Source organism: Astatotilapia calliptera, chromosome 10, assembly GCF_900246225.1.
Source record: "Astatotilapia calliptera chromosome 10, fAstCal1.2, whole genome shotgun sequence".
Lineage (NCBI taxonomy): Eukaryota > Metazoa > Chordata > Actinopteri > Cichliformes > Cichlidae > Astatotilapia > Astatotilapia calliptera.
Genome location: NC_039311.1, coordinates 14,566,788 through 14,593,034, shown reverse-complemented (window position 1 = coordinate 14,593,034; position 26,247 = coordinate 14,566,788). Strand labels below are relative to the sequence as shown.

The following is a 26,247-nucleotide window of genomic DNA, read 5'->3' as shown; positions in this document are numbered from 1 at the left end:
TTTTACTTGGTTAAATCACGTGGTTAAATTGTGTTCATCCAACAACAGATTTTGTGCATGATGTTTTTTATTCTAGTCTTTTACCTGCTTCTGTGCGTTGTATCTGCACCAAAAAGTTCAATATTAGATCAAATGAGTCCAATAAATCAGGTAGAAAGTACTTTTCCACACTTAACAGCAGGTACTTTAATACAGAGACTGATATTACAATTCAAATTCCTTTTAGAATAAAAATGATATGAATAAAAGAGGCGCACACGTAATTCACAACTGGTTTCAGAAGGGTCATAAAAACTTTTTCATCAGAAGACTTATTTGTTTTTGTTTTTTGGAATATAAACAATTCAATCAGATTGTTTTCAGGCTGGGTTCTTTCTGCACATGGGGTCCATTCGTCTTTGCTTCTGCCAATGCCCAAAACAGTAATGTAACTGTGTGGTTATGCATGCCCAAAACGGCAGCTTCTGAGCTGAACTGGTCCCCTGGAACGGACACTAGCTGTCTTCAGGGAGCTGATCAGACACGTGCCACAGATTAGATTAGCCACTGAGGACATATTCATTACTTTAGTGGATATGACACTAAGTGCGTGTGCATCCACACATGCAAACACCAGACAGCTGACCTCAAAGCTTCCTAATCAGAATGAATCCAATTCAAATGAGAAATAATAATTAAAAATAAGAGGAGCCAAAGTTTTGCTTTCAAAGGTCAGATTTGTAATCTTATAAAGGCTTTTTTTCCTTTTAGTGTTTACCACAAAAGTGTCTGCTAATAAGATAGCGACTTCGAGTTACGAGTTTTGTCAACAGATGTGATTTTAATTATTACACCATTCACAGACGTTTGACAGATCTCCCTTCTGGTTTTCATCACGGCACACCTGTCCTGTGGCTCCATACTAAAAAGCCTGATTTCCCTCCAGAAAAAGGCACCATTGCAGGCAGATGCTGAGGCGCCACTTGGCTTCAACGACCACACACACACAGGCACGCAAACACATATCCACACACGTGTTCATCACCAGAAAATATCTCGTAGTCTGCTGACGTGCGTGCGCCTCTTCTCCTTCTTGTACTTGTGTGATTTATTAATTCCTATTTTATTCCAATATTTGGACTCAGATGCCACTAATCGGTGAATCACACAAGCTGTGATGCTTCTGCGCCAAGTTAGAATAAGGACAAAGTCTAGTTAAAACGTCATTTAAAAATAGGCCGAGAGGTTTAGTTATATCCATTTCATTTAATTAAGATTAGAGCATTAGAACTCCACCAGCAAATGTGAGTTTGCTTCCTGTTTTTTTGGGCCTTCATCAGCTTATCTGGAGAGAAATGATGATATGTGACTTACAAGTTTACTAAAATAAAACTTTGGCACCTTAGCCGTCTTTTTCTTCCCCTTTTTGTAGCTGTAACTATTTCTGCGCTGTCTATATTTATTTAACTGCTCATGGAAATGCTGCCAGTACGACAGCAACCACGTACTGTTCACATACGTAAAGGTTGAAAGTACTGCAATCAGCATCAGGAACGGCTTACCAGTTTATCGATAGAATAACACGCTCTGTGGCAACTCGTGAGGGAAGCTGAAATCTCTTGTTAGGGTTTCCCTTTAAGAACCCCTGAGTTACATGGCTGCCTTGTTGTCGGAAGCTGGTGAGCATTTGAGAAGTAGCTGCAGCCGCTCTGAAGCACATGATGACATCATAGTTACTGTAATCTACACCCTCCAAAAAAGCTCTGTGCATATGTGCAGTGCCAACAGATATCCAAATGTTGTGAATCATTTTGCAGAAAGGTCATGTGATGTTATCCTGACGGCTCTTTCTCTGCCTCCTCAACATGCAGACCTGGCCTGAATAATAAAGGTTAACACTTAAGAAGCCACAGCAGCATTTTTTTTTTAAAACTTTTGAATAAAAAGTTCACATTTCAGTGTAGTGACGTTCATTTCATGGTTTCATTTGTTTCTAACTATGTATGTACATGTTGTTCGGGCATTCAAATAGTTGCTGTTGCACTCTTCTGTTTGCAGACAGAGTAGACTAATTTGAACAGTTCTGATAGGCTTCACACCTCACACAGACCAGATTTCCATGACATACAAAGTATGTTGTCCTTTTCGCCTCCTAAACCAATCACAATGCTTCTTTATAACCATATTTGCAAAGTGTGACATTAAATAGCACAATATGAATGACCATAAATGCTATTAAGGATAATTTATTCTACACAGAAAGTCTGCTCTCGTATAATCACAACATGATTTTAAGCTCATGAATACAGGATGCAGGTGGTATGAGCAGACTCACTCGGAGAAGGAAATAAAATGAATAGAAAAGTATCTTAAAATCTCTCTGGGTAATCATTCTTACATTTTCTGTCTAAGTAACTCCACTTGTAATATTTAGAAACCAGAAAAAGAATGAGCATAGTATTCAGAGTGTTCAGAGCCGCAGGTCATATGTATGAAATATTTAAATTCTAATCTCCTTTAAGTGTTTTTTTTTTATCTATCGTAGCAGTGTGATACCAGTCTTCCCTTTTTGTGACTTAAAGCCACACAGATTCACGTTCTTACTATGTGCAGCTGAAGATAGTCTCCAAGCCCATGGGTGCTCTCCACTCGCACCAAGATGGCATCCTTCTGCTGAGTGCTGAAGCCCACGGCTAAGCGGTCAGCTCGGGTGCTCGGGCGCTCATTGGGGGCCCAGGTGAATGTGATGAGAGCTCCGCCTTTCCCGAAGATATACGTGGTGCCAGCTGGGAACAGAGGCAATAAGGAAAAGATGAGAGGACAGACAGTAGCCAGAGACACTTTTAAAAACAGGCAGCATTTTTAACATAATTAGTTCTGCTTTATCAGGTGTCTTCCCTTAGCCTTGGTTCTTTTAACTAATTTAACATTTGTTCGTTTTTAGGTTTTTTTTCTGGAAGTACCAATCCTTATTATAAAGAGATGAGATTCCACGTCTCTCTTTCCTTGCACGAACACTACCTTTCATTTTTCAAAATCATGCCATAGGCAGAGAAAAACTTCAACCAAAGATGGGAGATTTATTAAAGAAACCCACTCATGAATCTCCATTAAATAGCCTGAACTACTCATTTTGATAAAGCTTTGCTTTCACAAATGTAAACTTCTCTTGCACCATGGAAATCCAGAAACTAGCAGCATCTTTTGTCCCTGTACCTTCTTGGTTTTTGAAAGATAAGGATGATATTCTGGACAGTTCAGTTTGTTTTTTGTCATTTAGCCAACCATTTAATAATCACAGTTAAAATGCATCGCAAACACTTGATATTAATACAAAATAGCAGCTGGTGCAGAATCTAAGAGGTGCATGAGAACGAAATATATCTGCTTGAACCTTTACTGTGGAAGTCTTTCCTCTGTGCTCAGCAAGATTTTTGTCTCCTTGAGATAAACAACATAAACAACATTTGCCTTGCTTAAATTGCAGAATCCATATGCTGATCAGCCTGTACATATGACACCTCTTGTGACACCTGTTACATTTTCCTAAATTCTAAAAAAAACTAACAGACTGCATAAAGGCATTTCAACAATAATTTGCTAAATTCTTTCATTTGTGTACTTTAAGCCATTTAATATAATCCACACAGCTTTCATAGTTTAAATGTGGAAAATCTAAGTGAGAACCAAGCGCTGTCCGCAGGTTACAAAGTTACATAAAGGCAGGTGATAGTGCAGTCACTGTAATACGTGGCCATAGCAGAAATGAGAATTACTTAAGAAAGTACAAATAAACTCGTGTTGGATCGTTTCAGCAACTGAAACCTAAGAGCTGGTTTCACGACTGGTGGTTTTCAATGCCCGAATCTCTCAAAGATTTAAGTATAGAAGCTCAGAGAAACACTTGAGACAAAATTGTAGCCTCAATGTCAACCTTCTACAAAGACTCCACTCTTCAGCGTAATGGGCACTCACCATACAGGTTTCCTATTGACAGATCAAGCTGCTGGTTGGATGCTTTCTTAACATTAAACGCCTAATCCAAATGCTGAAAAACATCCTGTGCTGGCTTTGAATTTAAATTAAAAGGGCAGGTTCTCTGACAGCAATTATTTTAAAACAAAATTATTTCTTACTGAGGTAATCTTAATTAATGTCAGGGATTTGCAGTCGAATATGAGTCAGTGACATTAGTCACATCAAAGAGCGGTTTTATTGGCTTCTTCCTTTCAGTTAATGTTACTCACAGCTGGCCTCTTAGTCTCCTCTTCCCAAATTACTTTTGAGAAGACTGAAAAGGTTTGTGTGTCCTTGTAGATTCGTCTCTTCTTCTTAGATTACTTTTCTTTGCAGAATTTTGCAAGGGGACTTTGTTATTTTTCACAGTGATGTGTAATGGGCTTCTAGATTCATTTTCAAACCACTATCTTGCTTACTATGCCCGTGTCTTATTGTGTCTTAAACAAAATATAGGTTACGAATCACAGCCGTAACAACTCTGCGATGGGCCCCGGGGCAGATACGGTGTTTTTTTTAGGTTCCTACTGCCAGCAACCAAAGCAGGATCGCTCTCTCTCACACACACAGACACACAATGTATATTTGTGTAAAAAAATATTACATGGTATAGTAGCAGTAATACTAATATCAATAACATGGTTCCAGCTTTTGATCAGAACCACGGATAAAAGCATTCAAAGGAACAGACACATTTAAATAAGCTCATGCTATAAACTTGCACCATCTTCCAAAAGCCCAAAACAGATTCAGCCTCGCGAAAATCATATAAAAACATCTGTAATGTGTGTAAGCATGGAACAAACGAGAGAAACCCATTACCCACAGATCGTCACAGACTTATTTATAGGACTCCTCATTCACAATCGTTTCCTATGGTCCAGCTTCTAGATACATCATGCACACATATTACAGTATTATTTGTATATTTCCAGCCTATAAATGAGAACAATGTTTCAGTGCTCTATAAAAACGCAAACTACTCACCGTCCCAACTTTATCTTTCGGACCTTGCGCTCACTGACAACACTGCTTAAACCCAGAGTCCTGCAGGTATACTCATCCTGTTCTCTCCTTCCTCTTTTCAACCGTACTTTAAAAAAAAAAAAGTCCTGCTAAACATAATTTACAACAGCATCACAGGAGATGTAAACAGGTTCGCCTGCATCAACCACAAATGACAGAGAGAAAGGCCAGAAAAAAGCAAACAAACATAAAATAATCAAAGATTTCCCAGCATGCCTCTGTGCCATCAAAATGCATTTAGAAAAGGTTTCTGTTTTAATCAGTGGAGAGTAAATATTTGCAGAGCTAAAATTCAATTAATAAAGAAAATGTATACTGCATAAACGAGCTTCGGTCCAAAAGATAAAATTGTGAATTTAAAATATTAGCAGGACTAATTATCTGGTAACTATGCCAACTAGCCCCCACCTCACATCCTCTGGGCCTCGGGGTATTGTCCCAACTGCCCCATCGGATGTTACGCCTTTGTTATGAAAAACAACATAGCATTATGAGGGCATATGGTAATAAATTCTATCAGCCCTACAACATATAGTGCAGTACTTGTGCAGATAGTCTACTTGCCTATAAGGAGTTCCAAACTAGCACTTCACCACATACTCAGCCAAAATCAAACACTGCTGGTATTTGTTGGAGGACCATAATGCTGCAGTTGATTATATCATACAAGCCTTCATGATTCCTAGCTCTGTTTACTCTTGTGAAAGCAAACAAAGAGCAGCCAAGCCACGGTGTGGTCAGTCCACATGTTCGGAGACCCCATTTCATATCAGGCCTCTTTTCAAATTTCACTGTGCTGTATAAGCCAGGACACCTCTTTAAAAGTATACTCAAGAGGCTTAAGCCTCATGCACTTCTTGTTCCCAGTTTTAGAAGTCTAAATACCGGTCTTTGGTCGATCGCTGCATCACATTTAATAGTGTGGTGAGTACAAATGTCACCAAATGTCATCAGAAAAATGTGGGGGACTTTCGTTATAGCTAAATAACAACAAAAATGTAGATTTATGAAAGAAAATCATATTTTAGCAAAGCAATAGATGGCATCTTCATTCTATTCAAATACGACAAAGTCATGCTTAATTACCAGATAAGTCATCTCATGTGAAAACAGCAATTTAACCTGTAGTCTTTCACTGTAACTGAGAAGTTAGAAAATTATATCTGCCTGTTATTATATACTCAGCTAAAATATAACTGACATGTTCACATGTAGGCTAATGTACACGGCAGAGCTGCCATGTATTGTTCACTGTAATTATTCATTCTTTCCATACTGGGTGCAGCAAAACCTAAATGGATATTAATGCAAGTGACGGTGAACAACACTGACAGATGTGCTGAGGGAAAGTTCAGACGCAGCTACTAACTGACTCCAGCAGACTGAATTAGTCAAGTGGATATCTTCCAAGGCTACAGGGCTTTTAACTGCGAGTGTTTACTCGCTAAGCCGCAGTGGATGGAACAAAGAAGAGTATCAGTAGATACCCTCTTGATTCAGCTAACGCCTACGCATGAAACCGTGTATTAATTTTATCATTAGTTCAGATTGGTATCAGGAGTGATTTCGTATATTTTAATGGATTCTTCTCGGCAAAAATACAGCAGACAAAAATCCAATCCAGTCTTTACTGTACTCAATTACACGTGACCAAATTTCCGAATAACTAAGCTAAAGCTCATTAACCAAATGGTCTTGAAGTACAACACTTGATATTGGGTGACTGCTTATTAATTATGGACCTATGGAAGTGTATTTCGGAAATTATGAAATTTCAATTAAGTCTGCTGGAAGAAGGGATTTCTTTGTGAGCAGTACACACTGATGAGATAAACAAAAACAACAAAAACTCTTTAATCTCAGAAATGATTTCCCCCGTCAAGGAAACGTCTCACTACAAATGGTTTCCAAACACAAACATTTAGTTTGCTGTTGGGATCACAGAAAACAGACAGAGCAGAAAGGCGAACAAAGGTAGCAAGCACTCCTTGTGTGTGCATCAAAAAATATAGAATATTAATACACCTGCACAGAAACACCTGTCTATAGATAGCAGTAACTCCTGAATTAGTCATAACATTAAAGCATTTCAATACACCTTTCTGCCTTCCTGTTCCGTCTCCTCTTATCTCTTCTTTTCTGTGGCTGAGCTCCATCAACGAAAGCACACATAAAATCAAAATTATTTCTATAAACATCACAATTTGTTGCTTTGAAACAGCTCCCTGCTCGCTCGCTCTCTGCCGACTACCTCATGGGAGTTCTCTGCTCTTGTCTTGTGGCTGTACATTGCATCTGTGCTTTAATAACAAGGCCTCCTTGGAGATTCTCAACTGCAAAGTGTTCACTGTATATCACATCATTATTAGTTTGCAGCTGTGGCAATTAACTATATTTTACACAGGCACTGCAATGCTCCTGCTGTCTACTATATTATATATGGGAATAATAATAAAGCGATGGAGCATATTCACTGTGCAAATCAAATTAGGGATATTAAAGATAAAAGATGTAAGACAACGACCTACAAACGGCTTCAAACATTAAGAAAATAAATTAATCATTATCCGAATAAATAATTGATCAGTACAGTGGTTTAATAGCCATGACTTCATGTCAAATGTACAGATTGACTGATATCTACCAAAGTTACACGCTAACCACTAACTGCCAGCCCATGCCCTTACGTAACGCCATTTTGTACCCCAAGATGAGATAGTGAGTCAATGAAGCATCCAGTCTGCCCTCAGTCCATCACGAGAGCAAGAAGATTTAGTGCTACCCAGAGCTCGTATTTTTCTTTTATACCATCTATGATTCTGACCTCTTGTCAGTCATGTTGAAGGGCAGGAAGTCAATGAATGAAACAGTAAACACAACGATGGCGACGGCACTCAACGGCCCTGGCAAGCGACCACTAGGAAGCAGGATTAACATGAAAGGCAGCTGGCTAGGGTTTGTTTATACCCTAGCGCCTATCCCTCCCGCCCGCACACTGTGCATAACACATTCCCTCCTGGCCAGCATCAAGCAATACTCGGGACTGGTATTGGTATCTGGTTCCCGCAGCAAGCCTAAATTATGCAGTTTGTCTCGCAGATCACATGCATGTTGGCTATATGATGATCTATATGCTTTAGCAACATCTGTCGATAAATGTGATCACCAGTCAGAAAATAACACTAGAAACACTACGGGAGGTCATTTTGACTCCATCCTCCAACAACAGCAGCAATGGGCTACTGGTTTTCATCTAATTTTTCTAATTCTAAGCAAGACTTGACAAAACACATGTTTAATATTAAGTTTTTGGTTTTGGGATGTTACTAGTTTTATAAATGATTTTGGCTATTTCATTACATGCTGTAAAGGTAAAATAGTTAACCCCACACTGCTCTTTAGTCTGCAGTCCTGCTCTGCTTAAAACCCTATTTTGACCGCTCTGCTCTGGATTTCACTGTTTATTTGCTCGATTTAGTTCTCCACCCTCTGGATTCTCTGCTCAGCTCAGCTCATCTTTTTTTTTTTTTTTTAGGCCCTGATCTGTTCAATTCTGCAGTAATTAATCATCTTTTATCTAACTACAGTCTCCTAAATATTTATATATCAGTCATATTTAGCCTTTCTATCAAAATGTACGTGTTGCCAGGAAACCAAGCATGGTGCTAATGTGTAGCGTAGCGTTTTTACACTGATTTCTATGGGGGTCAAAATGACTCTGTTGGCAGTTTTAGGTGGAAGTGGTTGTAACTTTTTTTTCTTTTTATCTCACACATGTGGTCTTTTCATACACATGTCCCCTCTTCTCTTCACCCTGTACACCTCTGACTTCTGCTACAACTCTGAATTATGCCACATTCAGAAGTTTGCAGATGACACGGCCATCATGGGGTGTATCTGGGATGATCAGGAAGAGGAGTACAGAAGTCTGGTGAGGAACTTTGTCGCATGGAGTCACACAAACCACCTGCAACTCAACACCTCAAAGACTAAGGAACTGGTTGTGGACTTCGGGAGGTCCAGAGAAGGTCCACTGCCGGTTCAGATAGAAGGGGAGGAGGTGGAGGTGGTCAACAAGTACAAGTACCTCGGGCTGTGGGTGGACAATAAACTGGACTGGTCATGCAACACAGAGCACCTGTATAAAAAAGCACAAAGCCGACTGTACTTCGTCAGGAGGCTGAGGTCTTTTAACATCTGCAGGAAGCTCCTGAGGATGTTTTACCAGTCGGTGGTTGCTGGAGTACTTTTCTATGCTGTGGTGTGCTGGGGGAGCAGCACAGCAAAGAAGGACTCATCCAGGCTGGAGAAACTGATCAGGAGGGCTAGCTCTGTGGTCGGCATGAAGCTGGACACTCTGGTGACAGTGGCAGAGAAAAGGACATTAAAGAAACTGATGGACATTATGAACAATGCTGGGCATCCTCTGCACACGGCCATAAACAATCAGAAGAGTCTGTTCAGTGACAGGTTGCTTCTCCCCAAGACAAGAACTAACAGACTTAAAAACTCCTTTGTCCCACACGCCATCAAACTGTTTAACTCCTCTCTGGAGGGGAGAGGGAGGGGAAACAGGAGGACAAAGGAGGGGGGAACAACTAAGCTGTAGTGCCTCTTCACCTCACTGTACAATACCTTGTGCAATACTTTTTGTAAATAGTCAACAGTGCAATGGACTCAATACTTGAAATGTGCAATTCACTTGTATTTTTATTTTTTATTCCTATTTATTCTATTTATCCCCTTTGTATATTTTATTTATATTTGTCTCTGTATTTATATATGTGTGTGTGTGTGTGTGTGTGTGTGTGTGTGTGTGTGTGTGTGTGTGTGTGTGTGTGTGTGTGTGTGTGTGTGTGTATATATATATATATGTATATATAACAATTCTGTAACTGTAACTTCGGTCGTTGCTGTGCTTTTTGGAAGTCGAATTTCCCAGAGGAACCCACCCGAGGGATTAATAAAGTTCTATCTTATCTTATCTTATCTCTTATCTTATGTAGTGAAAATTCACTACGTGATGGCTAAACCCACTTTAGGAAAAGTCATGAAATATGAAATGATGGCTTTGTTATAAGAGGATTAGATGATATTTGGTGCTTCCAGTGTTAAAGAAAGCTGGCCAAAGAAACCAAAGTAGCATCGCTGGTGCAACAGTCACGTCATCTAGAGTTAGACATGCTACACACTGCACCTTTAAAAATGTCTCTCAGTTTAACACAGCCCCCTCAGCATATAATGATATCATATGAATAATTCGCTTTTTAAAAAAAAATGCATAGTAATTACGTAAATGGAGCACCTGAATTTCTATAGAGAAACCATGAGTGATTGTCATGTCTTAATGGATCCTTTACACAACAAATGTAACAGTATGGATTGCTTGTTTGTGCCAAGATGCATGCTACCCACTCAAACATCCTGTTCTTTTCATTTGAGCTCTCAGCCAGCTGAATACGCGAGAGACGAGGCAACATGCTCATAGGACTTGGAAAATACGCTGAGATGCTGGCGATAATTTTTATCACATGTATCAGTTAAGATGTGAAAAGGTTTGAAATCGCCCCCTGAGCTTGCTGTCGTAAAGAATTCCTGTGGCCAGAGGGAGCGAATATTTGCTGTCATAATGAATCATACAAAAAGCGACTAATATCAGCAACATTACTGACACAAAGCAGTGGAATAAGCTGTAAATTACTCATCCTCTCATTGCCATTTAAATCATTTCTGGTGATTATGATCAGGATTTTCATATCTAAGTGCACCTAAGGCTGTATAATGTCAATTAACAGCTCTGAATTGGCCTGCCAGCCTCCAGCAGGGCAAAAATGTCCAAGTGTAGTACAGTATACTGTACAATATGCTGTGGAGGCATCAGACAGACAGTTTGTGAAGGGCAACAAGGGCACTTTACTGGGAAAACAAAGCTGTTCAATTAAGAAAATAAACTCACATACATCTTTCATCTGTGAGCGGTTTGCTGAAATAGAGGGTTATGGAGAAATATCAAGTTCGAATTTATCATTTGACTTATGGCATCTGAGGCACACTTCTTCCACGGTCTATTAAATACGGCTCACTGAAACGATGAAAATGAATAGTGCAGCCTAAAGCCTGACAGAGAGGACATATGGCTCCCAAGTAAAAATATGGCGTTCACGTTAGAAAGTGGCATCATATACTTAGCACAGTAAACACAGACTTCGGAAATCAAATCAATCAAATCAATTAAATCTGATCAACCAAAAGCCAGACTGAAAAACGTTATGAATCTTAAATAAATGCACATTCAGCTGGCGCACGCAGGCTTCAGCTGTATTATGCTTGAATTGCAGTTTCTGCTCCTATCAGCAAGATGTATCCACGCTGTCACTTCTTAAATTGAATGTCTGCAGCTCAGAGCACCTCCAACAAACCCCGTCTTCTAAGCCAGTGTTAAGGTTTTGCCCCGCTCAGATTTCAGGTGATGTGTGTCCTGGTGAAGCTGTTTTGACAGTGACTCAAGTGCAAGACATCTCCCATCAATGCGCCACAATAGCTTTTATGACCATGTCAGTGATAATGACCCCAGCCTTCTCAGACTTTGCCCCGTCAGCTGTCATTGTTGAAATAAAGCGATATTAAAGTTACCTGTGATGGCTTGATCGTGAGGCAGGTGCATTTTAAACATCTGGAACCGAAAACATTTTTTAACATTGCTTATGGTATTTATTTTCTAGCAATAGCTACTCAGTGTGCTTAACTCTGCCATGGGGGGAGGGGCACGAGCCAGTCTACGCCTAGTGCTTCTCTCCAGTAAATGGGGAGAGTTGCATCAGGAAGGCCATGTAGTGTAAAACCTTTGCTAAATCAAATACGCTTCGTGAAGAATGAGATTTCCATACCAGATCAGTTGAGGACTGGGCTAACAACAAGCGCCGCTGCTGATGTTGCCAGCAGGGTGCCGGTGGAAACTGTGTTAGTGTTTGCTGAAGACATAGGAGGAGGAGGGGGGTTTGGCAGCAGGGCGAGAGAAGAAAATGTAGACAAAGGATGTTGAAGATGGAACTGCCAGGGAGGAGGGAAAGAAGAAGACCAAAGAGACGGCTCAGGGATGTAGTGAAGGAGAAGGTTTGGAAAGAAGAGATGGAGGAAGCAAAGGGAGCAGCAAAAAGAAGAAGCAGGAGAAGACGAAGAAGCCATTCAGCGTGCTTCTAGTTTAATTTATGCAGTATAAAGTAGCTCTGATTGCTACTGGTGGAGTGCCCTATTCCCACCATGGATTCAAATTGTCAAAGAACTCAGAGGGAATGATGACGCAAGTAAAGCAGCATTATTTTATCTCACTGAGATGAGCCTAATAGTTACAGTTCACTTTTCTCTCTTCAGGCCACATCAGAGCTATATTAAAGGGAGACCTCATCACTTTTACACATCAAAGTGTGTTTGCTGGTCTTGGGGAGTTGCATAAAGGCTTGAGTGGCTCCAGAGGGAGCTGCATTAAATCTGATAAATGTCGGTTAGAACTGAAGACTACAAGTTTGGGAATGAATAAAAATCTGGTAGTGAGGACATATAGTCTGCTTAATAGACCTCCGTGGCCTAGCCTATGCTTTAATACATCGAACTGAATCATAAAGTTGCATTGTGGGTAATACAAATAGCAGGTTTTGGCACCAAAGAAGAATGTGTCGAATGAAAAAAGCATTAACTTTGAACCCATTCTTAACTGTCCATGATGTGCTTGACAGTGTAATGCTATGCTCTCAGCTGGGTTGTGTTAAAATGGTGGCACACGCATGCTACTGCTAATGCAAACTGAACATTTCCTCTCACTGCTGCTTCAGATTAAAAGCATTCAACTGGCAAAACACAGAGCGGGCTTTTAATGATTTATCAATAATGCGCCTCCAAAGCAAAACAACAGGAGTTTGTTCTACCAGGCTATAAACCGATACAGCTGTTGCTCCTCTGCTGCATGTCTGCCAAAGTAGCTGCTAAAGCACATCAGCTGAAGTGTAAAATCCTACTTGCTGTGATCACAGTAAGAACAGGTGTCACCATCCCAACTCAGATATTATTGTATTTAATGACGAATGTGATTTTGAGATCCCGAAATGCACACTGCAGTGCTCTGATAAGCACCTGTAATCTGCCAGTTATATGGCCTATGGAAAAAAAGGAACATGCATGACACAATTGTGCACCTCTAGCAAAGCATATTATAACAGGGTTTTACTTTGTTGAGAATTGAAAACACTACAAGACCTTGAAAAAATGGATTTCCTAGAAACCTTTAGTCTGCAGCTACATTCATTCATTTTTGTGTTTTAGACTCTTTCTCATCGAGCACCTCTGCAGTCTTTATATTTTTTAATATATTTTTTTCTCCTCTTGGTTCTTTTTTTGGTTAATTTTTTAGAAGCTGAAATATCCATTATGCACCAAGACCTAACTTGGACCTAACTTCTCAATAATCTTGATATCAAGACTGTCCTGTCTTGTCATGCAAGCAGAAGTTTCTGATGCAATATAATGGTACAGCAAGCCAACCTATAATGTGCTCTGTGACGTACTAAAAAAACCCATCACTCTTTGTGAATGTGACCCTTCTTCTTTTTATCGACTACCATAAATGTATGGCCAACGTATTAACTTCACTGCACCTCAAGAGGAGCCTTGCTAATGCTCACTGTAATGTTACAGATGGGCAGGATTACAAGACAATGCTGCTTTTCTTACCAGCCCCCGTATAGGCCTACATCTCCTACTAATTCAGAATGCCGGGCTGCTTAATGGATTGCTAAAAATGTGTACCAGTTAGGCAGCATAAATGCAATCTACAGTATATGTGCCATGATGTTTGGTTACTGGCTATTTTTTCGAGAACGCAGCACTCACACTTCTTTTGTGTCTCATTTTTTTCCCTCTTAAAACACTTTTTCAGCCTCCTGTTCTGCTTTGCTGCAGATCTAGAGCAGGTCTCTTGTTTCTGCTTTTACGCCCCATCCTTTGTCGCGTCCACCACCCAAAACGACCCGCTCAATCAAAATGAATGGAATGGCAATGGAGGCAATGGCTGTATGATTTTGATTTTGATATGAAATTAACAAGCAAAATCTGAACACATATGCATCCGCTGGCCGAGACAACCTCTGTTGCTTAAATTTGTTTTTATTTGTCGTGTGTGTTTGTAAGTATATTATTGTGCATGTGTACTCAAGCCTTCCTCACTACGATCCTTGAGGGTAATGTAATATGCGACCTGGAGACAACTGAGCCCCCTTCAACGGATCTTCGGGCGTCCCTTTGTTTTCCCTTTCTGCAGCTCTCAAAGCAAGAAAAAAATAAACACTGTGGTGCACTAATGCATCGATCTAAGGACAGCATGCTTTCTGTTTTATTCAATCTTTAAATTTTGAATTGTGCCCAAAGGTATCATCACTGAAAGAAGCTCACTAAACCATTTCCTGCACTTGAGACGTCTCTCTTCAAGCATTAGCTCCTCTTTGCCTTGCCTCAGCCAGACAGTTCTTGCACTAACATGGGGGCCCTGGAGATCTAAGTGCAGCATATTTTTACTGAGTGTGTTGAACATGCGGGTGTGTTGTGAGCATGAAGGGGGGTCAGCTGGTGCAATCTTTCTTGCATTCTTGTTGAGAGCATACAAGGTCTTTGGCACTGGGGTCATGGCTAGCTCTCTTGCGGTCTAGTGGTTCGGTGATGAGTTCAGCAAATCCCAGCATAGAACCTGATTTAAAACAACGCTGCATTTAAGGAGCATGCGCAAAATCTCTTGAGTTTTAATGGCCCTGCAGTGATGGAATATGAACTATGGAAGAATGGAAGCAAGCAAGTTACATAATATGCTTCAAATTGGGATTTGGCTTCCCCTGGTATAAGAAAAGCTTCAGTTAACATGGTGTTAACATTCTTGAAAAGGACCTGTTCAATAGCTAATGAACTCATGTAGGGTATTTTGTTTAGCAAGTGGAAACATTTTATTTATAATGAACCAGATACCGCTGCTAAATTGCATAAACCAAACCATGCTGAAAACATGCTGCAGGTCTTTGTGAGCAGTTGATAAAGTAGGTGTGACTGAGTTATTCACGGTTTTATTCGAGGCTTAGGAATGAATGAAAAACCTATTTTGAATTATGAATTTATTATATTGCTGTAAATGCATTTTGAGTGTTAATGCTTTTTTATTATGTTACATGAAGGGAAGGGGAAGGACAACAACAAAAAAACTATCAAAGACCAGCTGAGCGATGAGCAGTGCCTGGTACTTGGAGGAAGAAGGATTTCTGATTTTGTAGAGGCATTTGAAGGTGCGTCGTTGCAGAGTTTAACGTAAAAAATGTACAGGGCAGAACAAACTACTACTGGCTTAATCGGCCAGTTATTTTCTCAATTTTTTTGCTTTCCTGATCAAGCTTATGAAACAGAGAAAATCATTCATTTTTTTCCAACTTGAGAATCAGGAATGTTTGCCATTTTTGCTAAAAATGATGTTAAAACAATTCAAAAAACACATTTTATTCTTGTGGTTAGGAGCATCTGTGGCTTTGATAAATAGGATGAGAAATGAACTATATGAATGCCACTCCATCTAAGATACTGCTAGAAAACAGTTATTTGTTGATCGCGTAAAGCAAAAGGAATAAAAACCTTTACAACCTCACACCTTAGTCCTAATTCAGTGATTAATGCTGTCCTATTTTGCTTGGTATTTCATGCACTTGTCATAGAAATACTGTGTGTATGATCATGCTATGAACATTACCCACTTTAATGTAACAATAAATCCAATAATGTGTTTTGGATGACAAATGTAAGGCTTTGCAGCAGGCTAGGTGGCCCATAAATAGAAAATAGCCCAGGGGCATCCAGAAGTCTTTGGCCAGCCTTGACACACATGGCCACGCACGTGCACACGCTCAGGCTCATACACACAGGCATTTATGCTATATCAAAGCAAGGACAAAGCCCCCCAAAACAAACTATGGTTTAAGTGTTACAATAAAGGTGTTTGTGACCAATAATGAAGGCCATATTTATTATGCCTTTTTAAAGGGTTAGGACTCTCTGATAGTTATTCCACGACTTACTACCGTAAACATGACACCAATAAATGCTCCCCAAAATCCAGATATGCATTCTACATATTGCGTTACGGTATTGCAGACATGGCTTGTAAATCACAAGTGCTGCCTGCATCATTTATGTTGCACTAAATTGAATTTCTTGCTCTGAAGCACATCCTTCATAATAACCCACAGTACAAAATCTATAATAGAGGTAATTGAAAATTTATCAGCAACTTCTTAGAAGTGTTTTTTTTTTATAAGCTTGTTTGATCACAGGCTGTGCTGTCCTTGTAAAAGCCTGGTCAGGAATGATATGGCTATAATAGCACAGATGTAATTCATCACATTTTTAGCCCCTTTGCAAGCGACAAAACTGCTGCCGTGAAAAAGACACTGCAAATCCATCGGGTCTCTTTTTATAGGACATAAAAGCAAGTCCTAGGACTGAAATTTCAAAGTAAGATATAAAAGGGAGCAATGACTCTGGTGTCAGCGCTTTGAAGGACCCGATTTAAGGAGTGTAGCCAATTTGATGCAGATTGTTGAGGACAGATCAATACTTTATATCACATCCACTAAGCTCGAGTTATATCGAAGCCTTGAAAAATAACCAGAACAGAAAATGATCAAGAGCAATTTTTAAACAAAATCAAGATTATTTTCATAAATTTAAAGCAATCCCCACTCGAACTCCGTTTGTACAGTATAATCACTGTAGAGCTTCTGTGCCACGACATCGCACTAATTACAACACACTGCATCAATCACCTTTGCCACAAGGGAAAAATCATAACAACGAGTGCATTGTGCCACTCAAAAACAAGCAGGAACATCACAGAGAAAGATAAGGAGATTTGCAACGATGATTCATCATGCTGTTGATCTCTATTTGTAATGAAACAAACACAGATCCACAGATGCAGTCGCATCTTGAACAGCAGCACGGGGAGAGGGCAAACACTATTGATACCGACGGACAGATAAAGATAGTTAATGACGCACAGAGGCTTGCAGCTCATCTATAGCTGCTGAAAGAGCTATAGTGCCTCTGTATCTCACAAAAAAGCCACCAAGAATAATAAAATAAAAAGAACAAGAACAGCAGTAGCCTTTTTACCTCTAAAACGACAATACTGCCAATTCTGTCAGACAGCAGAGATTTTATCTGACATCTAGCTCTTAATAATCCCACGGCACTCTGTTCTATCTAAGTAAAGTGATGCCTTGGTGATGCAGCAAAGTGTAAACCTCAAAGGGAAATGTCTTACCATGGCCCCCTCTTGTAAGAAAAGGCATCCTGTTGATAGCAATGGGAACAGTACCATGTTTATTATGGAAGTGGTGGACATGGTGTGTGGTACTGAGACTTGAGGACACGCGTGCTGTTCCAGTCTGGATGGGGAGTATAGTAAGCAAGGTGAACCAAAAGGCAAGTCTCGAACAATAACTTAGGCCCATGCCTAGGCTAAACTGTGACCAGCTGCTCCGCTGTCCAAGCACAGAGGTGGCTGCAAAGAGTCTACCCATGTATATTAGATCCACATGGGCCCAGGACAGAAAACTTGGCCAAGCTTTGGCCTCTGACAGTCCAACTTGAAGACAACAGGGCATCTCACTAACAATCTGGGCCCATTTCTTTTGTACTCCCTTAGACTGGTTCGAGAGTTCTAGATTCTGGACAAAAATATCCTCTGGATGTTATGAAAAATATCAAAACCGGATATAAAAACAGGCAGTCAAAATCCAGTTGCATTTGCGGAAGAAACTGCAGAGCAACTAACCTGTCTATTCTCACTTAACATTGTGCCATGCCGACATGTCCACTGCACGGAAAAGCTAGATTTATAATCTCACTAAAAAGCATCCTGAAAGCACATTCTTCCAAAAGTGAGCCAGGTGCATCCTAAATGCAGAGAAGATAAACATCCGAATAAAGAAAAGGAAACGAATCCAGCCTTGATTTCAAACGGGCATGTTGCTCAACCATGATATTTAGGCATGAGAAGTGGCACGAAAGAGATTGATGTGATAGGAATTCTGATAAGAGTCTCCATCGCCCACAGGTAGAGCTTGGGGGCAGCTGAGCCTGCCCACTAAGAAGAAGAGTGCCCCTCCACCGCAGTAGAAGACATAACACGCTCCCGCGAGAAACTGGATCATTTCATTAAGCAAAAATCACGAGCAGATAAAAATAGGTGGAGATGCAGCGATGAAGGGTGATGCAGGAACCAGTGCTTTTGTTCCCCTTTAGCCAGGGAATGGGTAGAGAACGGAGATTGGGAGGGGGGGGGAGAGATGAGAGAGAGAGAGCGAGAGACAGGGAGCAGTATCTGCAGCAGCGGCAGCAGCAGCGCGGTAAAGGAGAAAATCCAGAAAATAAATAAATAATTTCTCAGCGGCTCCTCGTTCAGCCTCTCACAGGCGCAGCAAATCCAGCGAACGGCAACCTCTGGCGTGGCGATCTACCAGAATGCAGCTGAGTGTTTCTGTTTCAATTGAACGTACAATCCTCCCCTCACGCTCCACCTGCTTAGTCTCACGCAGTAGCGACTACTGCTGCATTCCTCTCACTGCTGCTCCTTTATTCCCCCTTTATCTTCTCCTGTTACCTTGTCCAGATCCGCCGTACTGCCTCTGACGGAGAACGGTTGGTTAACGTGACGGCTGCGTCTGTCTGTCTCTGAAGGAGAGCAGGTGATTCTCCTCAGATCAGATGGCTTGGGTGGCAGCGAGTGAGATGTAGCCTTGGACTGCCGCAGCAAAAATTATGCTAATTAAAAAGCACCGTCGTATAATAATGAATCCCGGATGGGTAAAATTCCAGGACAAGTCTGGACCCCGGCAAAAAGCAACCTTGCCTTGGAGTTGTGGTCTAATGAATGCAAGATAAAGGAGCTCTTCTGAAGGCATACTGTAGTCAGAGGCTCTGATCCAGTGAGGCACAGCATGTGCCTCTGTGTGTGTGTGTGTGTGTGCGTTGTGTGTGTGTGTGTGTGCGTCTGAGAAAGAGAGTCTGTGAGCGAAGAGAGTGGGGGGGGTGGCGAGGATGGGAGAACGATAGCAGAAGGGAGGGAGACACAGGAAGAGACAGCGAAAGAGAAAACAGGCAGCCACGGCGCAAACACACAGGGAAATAGTGAGGCAAGTAAATGGGTTGTGTGAATAAATACATGCTACAGATTCACAGCGCACTGGCTTGCAGGTCCTGGGAGTAACACGCAGGAATCATACTGCAGAGGAGGAGCCTGATTTAGGTGAGCTGTCAGAGCTGTTACAGAATGAACACAAGGGTATTGGTATGGACGTGCTCCTAACATAAAGACTCCAGAGCTACAACAGGCATGAACGACAGAAACACAAATACCTGTCAGAGCAATATCGCTCGCCACCCCTAAGCTAAGCAAGTTATGGGCGGCGGTATGTAATCCATTTTAAGCAAATCAATGGCTTGCATCAAAATTCAATCTCAAACCTCTCTTTTCCCAGGATTGCACTTCCAAACCTTTGCTGTTTTTACATTACACTCCAAATCAATTCGCTCTAATCCCTCTGCCTGCTGTTTTCACCTCATACCTGTATACGAGGCACCCCTATGTTAAAAGAGCTCAGTAGCTCTGCTGCTTAACCATGCAGAACTTATTCTAGGCAACGACTGATCCGAGTTTCCGAGCTGCTCACGTTTTGAACTGATGAATTGGACTACGTTGACACTCGAGAGGATGGAACACATTATCAGAAAGGGAGAGACAAAGTGAGGAGGGGTGGGTGGGATGGGGGGAGGAGGTTGAGGATGGAGTCAAATAGGAGAAACAGTGAGGAAGAGATTGCAGGAGAAGTAACGGGAGACTGCAGCTATATCAGCTAAATCACGGTCGATATAGATATCAGCTGGGATTGCCTAGTCGGTTGAAAGGACACGCATGGTAACAGGAGGACAGAGGCAAGCCATGCAGCACCACCTCTCATGGTGACAAGAAGTCGACGCAGGCCATTACTCAAGCAGGGGAGGGGGTGGGGCATGTGGGGGAGTGAGGCTGGTCGAACAAAAAAGAACACAGGAGGGATGAGTGCACAGCACTCTGGAATGGCAAGTGCCCAAACAGCATGTAGACATTTATCTGCTGCTATTATGAACGTGAATAAGCTGCAAGAAGCTGTGGATTTTAATTTTTTCGGTCAGAGGGAGATTTAATTCCCTTATGTGTATCCTCTTCTATACATTTCTCCATAAATCTTAATACTGGGAAGCACATGCCAGCTTAATCAAACAGTGACGATGCTGAGCGCTGTCCGGCTATAACATGTAGACACATTTTACAGTAATAACTATTTGCTGTGGAAAGGCACTGACAAGCACAGAGAGAATAATCCCCCGATGACGCCAACTGAAAAGTCAATTTTATTTCCACTGTCAAAGCAGTTCAGCCATTTTCAGTTTTGCACAGCCAAAAATACGGGCAGTCATAACAAATAATTTCAGCAAGAAATTCTCTCTGACACACAATTCAAATAAAACCAGTATTTAATTTCCAGATGATATTTCTCTGAGAACTGTCTACAATGAAGGGCTTACGTTAATTAGTTTGCGTACTTGAGGGTTGCTTAACACCATCGAAGTCACAATATCTGGACAACACAAGGGAGAAGGATGGATGACTGTAACCTTGTGTTGCCCTTGGTTATATTCCAACTTGAACAAGTTCAGCAGACTTTAAAGGACGCACATCAACTTTGCATTAGAAGCCAAGCTTGACCGTCAGATGAAATCCAACAAACTTTTCCTGGATTTCAAAAGCAAAGATACTGCCCTACATTATCTGCGATTTCTGTATTCCACACCAAACAATCTTTCATTTGCATTCCTTAAAATCTTCCCACATATCTTTTAAAAGCCCTTTTTATCACTTATTGAGCTTTGGGAGAGCACTGAGCATTTCCATAATCACATTATTTATGCACATAGGGAACAATTTATAGAACATATACCGTGAACAGATGTCTCACTGCAGAAAAAGCTCACGTAAAGAAGGGGTTTTTTTTCTGCTTTTTTCTCTCTCACAAACTTGCGAGTGACATGATGCGAGAAGACGTGTATAGCGTTTTAAAGACTTAAGAAACCTAAATGCGCATGTTTGTTCTCGGGAGGATTTGTGAGAGACGAGTTTTCGCAGACATCCAGTCTCGCCCCAGGGGGTAAAGTAGCAGGATTAATCATAGCACTTTCAGATTAATTACTCATAATGCGAGCAACCCCTGAAAGGCATGGCCTGCAGTTGTGATGTTTGGTTGATTTCATTAGTCTCAAAGCGACAACACCTAAAATAAGCCTGGCGTAGACGGTGCAAGGAGAAGAAGGAAAAAGTAAGAAACATGAGGGCGCTGCTTTGCACAATAGTTCCATCGACAGATATAAGAATTTGCGTTCATTCACACCGATATTGATGCTCTAATGCTTGAAGATGGAGGCGGTGGGTGGGGGCACTGGAAGCACAACTTTAAATACACAATTTCCTGGTCGAAATGCACACCTTGAATAAATGCGATCTTTCACTTGTGTCTTGGCAGATGGGGTGCAGTCTCTATGAAAAGACAGTGCATGTGACAGTAGGCTGCATATTGCTGGCTGCACATGGTGCTGGCAAAAATAGATTTCATTTGCTTGTTTAGCTGAGCTTACTAGCCTCAGCATGTCTCCTGGAAAAGAAGAGCGGCAGTGATGCTTACAATGTGAACAAATTACAATATATTAAATAGCCAAAATTTTAAAATGTTGGGCTCTGGATTAGGGCCAGGAAAAAAAATGAGAGAAAATGAGTGAAGGGGGACTGCTTCAAGTCATTTCCTCCTTTTATTCCACAGTGTAAAGTAAAAAAAAGAAAAAACAGAAAAATCGAAAATGGATATATAATTTTTACTTGGATGAGGTGTATTTCCAGCGTAATCGCCTTATTTTGATGATGAGCATGAAAAGACATCAGCAGCAAAGCCGGCCATGCTGGAAGCCCTCTCTCTTCTATTGCTTTGTGCTGATCTACTCGTCTTGCTCGTTATAGAAAACATGAGCTGTTGCTATAGCTCTGGTATGTGCAGTGTCCACCTGATGATTCAGGCACTTTAGGATATCATCAAAATGTCAACAATGGCACTATTCAGACAGCAACTGTCGGAGGGGGCACTGAACCACCAGTAGTAATTATCACAATGGTGATTTTTCATATGGATGAAACACAACTGCAATTTGTGTATTACAAGCAATACAAGATATCAATTTTTTTTAAAACACAAAAATAATTATGTTCACCCCATCCTCCATGTTCTTGTGATTTGCACCTTCCCTGGAAATTACTTCCTCTTTGAAGGGAGTTTTCCCTCCCCGCCGTTGCCAAGTGATACTCAGAGAGAGGATCATCTGATTGTTAGTGTTTTCCGTCTAATATTTTAGGGTTTTTATCCTCTAATATAAAGTGCCTTGTTGTGAATAGGTGCCATATAAATAAAACTGAACTGACCTAAAAATACAGGAACCGGTTACACATTTGTGCACACAGAACAGCAGTGACTTTATTAATTTTTCATAACAATTATTTCTGACACAGACACAAAATCTGTCAGAAAGCCCTGATCTGTTCTTCTTCATTTCGGGCAGGTATTGTGTAGCGCGCTTATAGTTTTAAAGGTAAATGCTGAGGCATTTTTATTTAACAGTTAAAATTTTTTTGATGCATTCAGTCAAGGTCAAATGTATATCTAATGGTTATTTATAATTTTTTTTGTGTGTTTTCTTCTGCTTAAATCCAAAATGAGATTTTGCAGTAGCAAAATCATTGTTGTGAGTGTGGATGCTTTCATCAGTACACGTAGGAGATGAGCTATGTGGCAGCACATAGCTAGTTAAGCTGAAAACCAATTTAATTGTTTCTTTAATTAATTAATTCAATGATTTTGAGGCAGCAGATTTCAGGTGACAATTATTAATGGATTCTTGCATTGTGGGACTTCAGGATTTCAAGAGGTGAACTTTTCCCCTCTGTTTCTGGGCTTTTAAATGGCCATTCTATCCAAATTAACTATTTGAAATTAGTTCCCCCTTAATAATACCCGGTGGTTGATATATCTATCCATCCAGTAGGGGCAGTAAATTCTAATGATGCCACACTAAAGACAGCTACAGATGGCACATAGAATGCAAGTTGAAGTATGTGAAAGAAAAACCTGAATATATGAAATGAAACTTGAGATTGAGATTTGTGCCCACAATATATGCTTCACGTTCAACCCGTGGTGCTATTTCAGCCAATATTTTTCAGGAGTGTCCTTGCTTACATGGCATCATCATCAACAAGAGGCTGTTAGGAAGGTAATACTAACTCAGATAACCACTAGCTCCAACTAAAGTATGCAGAACAGCATCTCTGAATGCACCTTGCATCGAACCTTGAAGCAGATGGGCTGTAGCAGCAGAAGACCAGACAGGAAAAATGAATCTTGATTTCTGCTGCGACATTCAGGGTCAGGGTCAGAATTTGCCATAAGCAACATGAAAGCATGGCTCCATCTTGCCTTTTATCAACAGTTCAGGCTGCTACTGATGGTGTAATGGTGTGTGTGTGTTTTTAGAACACTTTGTGGCCCCTTAGTACCAGCTGAGTTTGAACAACACAGCCTGCTTGAGTATTGCTGCTGACCATGTCAATCCCTTTATGACCACTGCGTGCCCATCTTCTCACGGCTGCTTCCAGCAGGATAGCACACCATGCCATAAAGCTCAGAAAATCTCAAACTGGTTTCTTGAGCATGGCCACCACAGTCACCAGATCTCAGTCCAATAGAGAACCTTTGATGTGGTGAAATGGTAGACTCACATCATTGATGTGCAGCTGGCAAATCTGCAGCAGCTGTTTGATGCTATCACGTCAACGTGGAAGACATGAAGACTTACGGCAGTTCTCAACACAAAAGGCGGGCTCAGCTCGGTACTAGCACGGTGTACCGAGCAAAGTGGACACTGAATGCGTAAGTGTTTGTTTCCTTCTTTACTTGCCACATGATTAAAGACGTTTATTATCACTCTCGTTACACAAGTACAGCTGCGTTCAACACCTAGAATGAAAGGCACTGTTACAAAAACAACTTAAAACAAAATGGGAGAAAACACACATTTGAATACTCTTGTCTTGCTGCATTACTGTCATTACTGCGTTTATCCACTTGTGTAACACAGACAAAAACACTGAATCGTGTCTCTTTGTCACTTATGCTGGTGTTTTAACACTCAAACCTCTGGGCTGCTTTTGAAATCAATCCATCATTCACTCATTAACTACCGTCTAAGCAACAAATAGTAATTTACTCCCAAAGGAGAAGTAAACAAAGATTTTTCTGACATTTTGCATCATCGCTGACAGCTGTAGTGTTGCACAACTGTAATTTTCACACCCATCAAATATGATTCATTGAATCGTGAGCAGAAAGCCGCATCGAGCCATTAACACACAAAAAAGGAGGAATATGACAATCAAATAAAACCACAGAGGGCAAATGTAGTATGATAGTTAGCAAAAAAGTGAGTGATTTTAGACATGATGTGTGTCAATATCCATTTGTTGCATCCTTCTTCATTTAAGCTTAGCACTTAACATTAATTAGCACCATATTTCATGTGAGTGGCCACTAAATGAGCGGAGGTGGCAGGAACCAAGATGAGCGAATGCTTATGCTTCATTTATGCAATGTTGCCAGAACGGCAAGAACAAGAAAATTAGTCATTATTCTGAGATTTCAGGCAATACTTCCAAGATCCTCGCTCCACTGCTAACATTGTATTCAGACCAGATGCGTCTAATGTGTTATGTATTTTGGTGCAGTTTGGTGAGAACGGCTCTTGAACCAAATCGGCTGCATTACTTCACCTATTTTATTAATTACCGCAAATCGTGTGTGAAAAACAAAATAGTTAAATAATACCCTTTCAAATAAAGAATCGGCGTGAATGTCATGATCCTTAGTGTTGAAGGAGGAGTTATTTTGTTTTTTGTTTTTTTAACTGTGTGCTTCTTTCCACCAAGAGGCAGATACTGTCGGTATCTTCACTTTACACAAATGTTTTTCAGTGGAGTCTGAAGATAAACAGTTGTTTGCCTGCCCAATGCAGTTACTGTGAATCAATATTTAAAGATTTATATGACTTTGCAGCCTTGGCAGAGATACATACTGCACATTTAACTTGTATTTTTGTCCTGCCCTGTTCTTTAGCTGATTTTATCATAGTGACTGTTTATTTAAGATGGGAAATGGGTTTAGAGAGCGAAGTCTGATCCCTGTTGAATTAACTCTGAGCAAGTCATCAAGTATCGTTGAGTTGAATATTACAGACATACTTCTTTCCCCCCCCCCTTTTTTTTCTTTTTACAGGAACCAAAAAGAGAAGTCAGATTCACAATATATTCATTGTGGGATGTCTTTTGTAGTACGCAGTATCGTTTTATGTGAAATAATGTGAAAGCCCCAGCAAAGGAAAACTAGAGTAACACATTAAAAAGTAACATTCTGGACTGCTCAGACTTTTTTGTCTTGTAACGACTGATGTGGCAAATTGGTTTTGCATTTCACTGTTTTTGTTACTTTTTCAAGCAGCCTGTTTTTCTCCATTCTAATAATTTTTCCTATTTAACACACGCATGCACATACACAGGCATAGGCATATTAACAAAAAGAAAATCACGACAAATGTGCACAGTTTCTCTTTCTCTTCATTGGCCAGTTGCTGTGCAGGTGTTATTTGAAGATTTCCAAACCTAGTGTTGTGTTACTGTGCATGTAAAGCTACGCTAGAGAAGAAAGGAGAAAGGAAAACCTTTATGTCATCAAAGACGCACATTATTCTGAATTTGTGGGTGAAAAGAACATCACGGTGAAATGTAAACTGTGCCTTGGTAACAGATAAGTGTCTGTGAGTTTGGAGGACTCCAATTCACATTTTGAGAACGCCTCTTAAAGCTAAGTTTCCCAAATTGTGTGCTAAGACCTTTGAGGAGCAATTTGATGCTGTTACTATAGCTATGGGATAGCAAGAGCTAGCTTCTAGTTAATATGAAACTGATAGCTAGAGGGAATTAACAGTCTTGCTGTTGTTTGCATAGCAGAGAAGATA

The 26,247-nt window shown here is 40.6% G+C and overlaps 1 protein-coding gene across 14 annotated transcripts in view; it reads right to left on the bottom strand.

The window, feature by feature from the left end:
• LOC113031125 (neurexin-2-like) overlaps positions 1-26,247 on the bottom strand; it is a 128,164-nt gene that overhangs the window by 14,472 nt on the left and 87,445 nt on the right. For 11 of the 14 annotated variants that reach the window (XM_026183030.1, XM_026183034.1, XM_026183022.1 and 8 more), the window contains one exon: positions 2,584-2,765. In XM_026183030.1, coding sequence (XP_026038815.1) covers positions 2,584-2,765 — 182 coding nt within the window. Of the gene's footprint in view, positions 1-2,583; positions 2,766-17,365; positions 18,403-26,247 lie in introns of those variants that run through there. The other 3 variants (XM_026183032.1, XM_026183035.1, XM_026183036.1) reach the window with 1 other exon arrangement.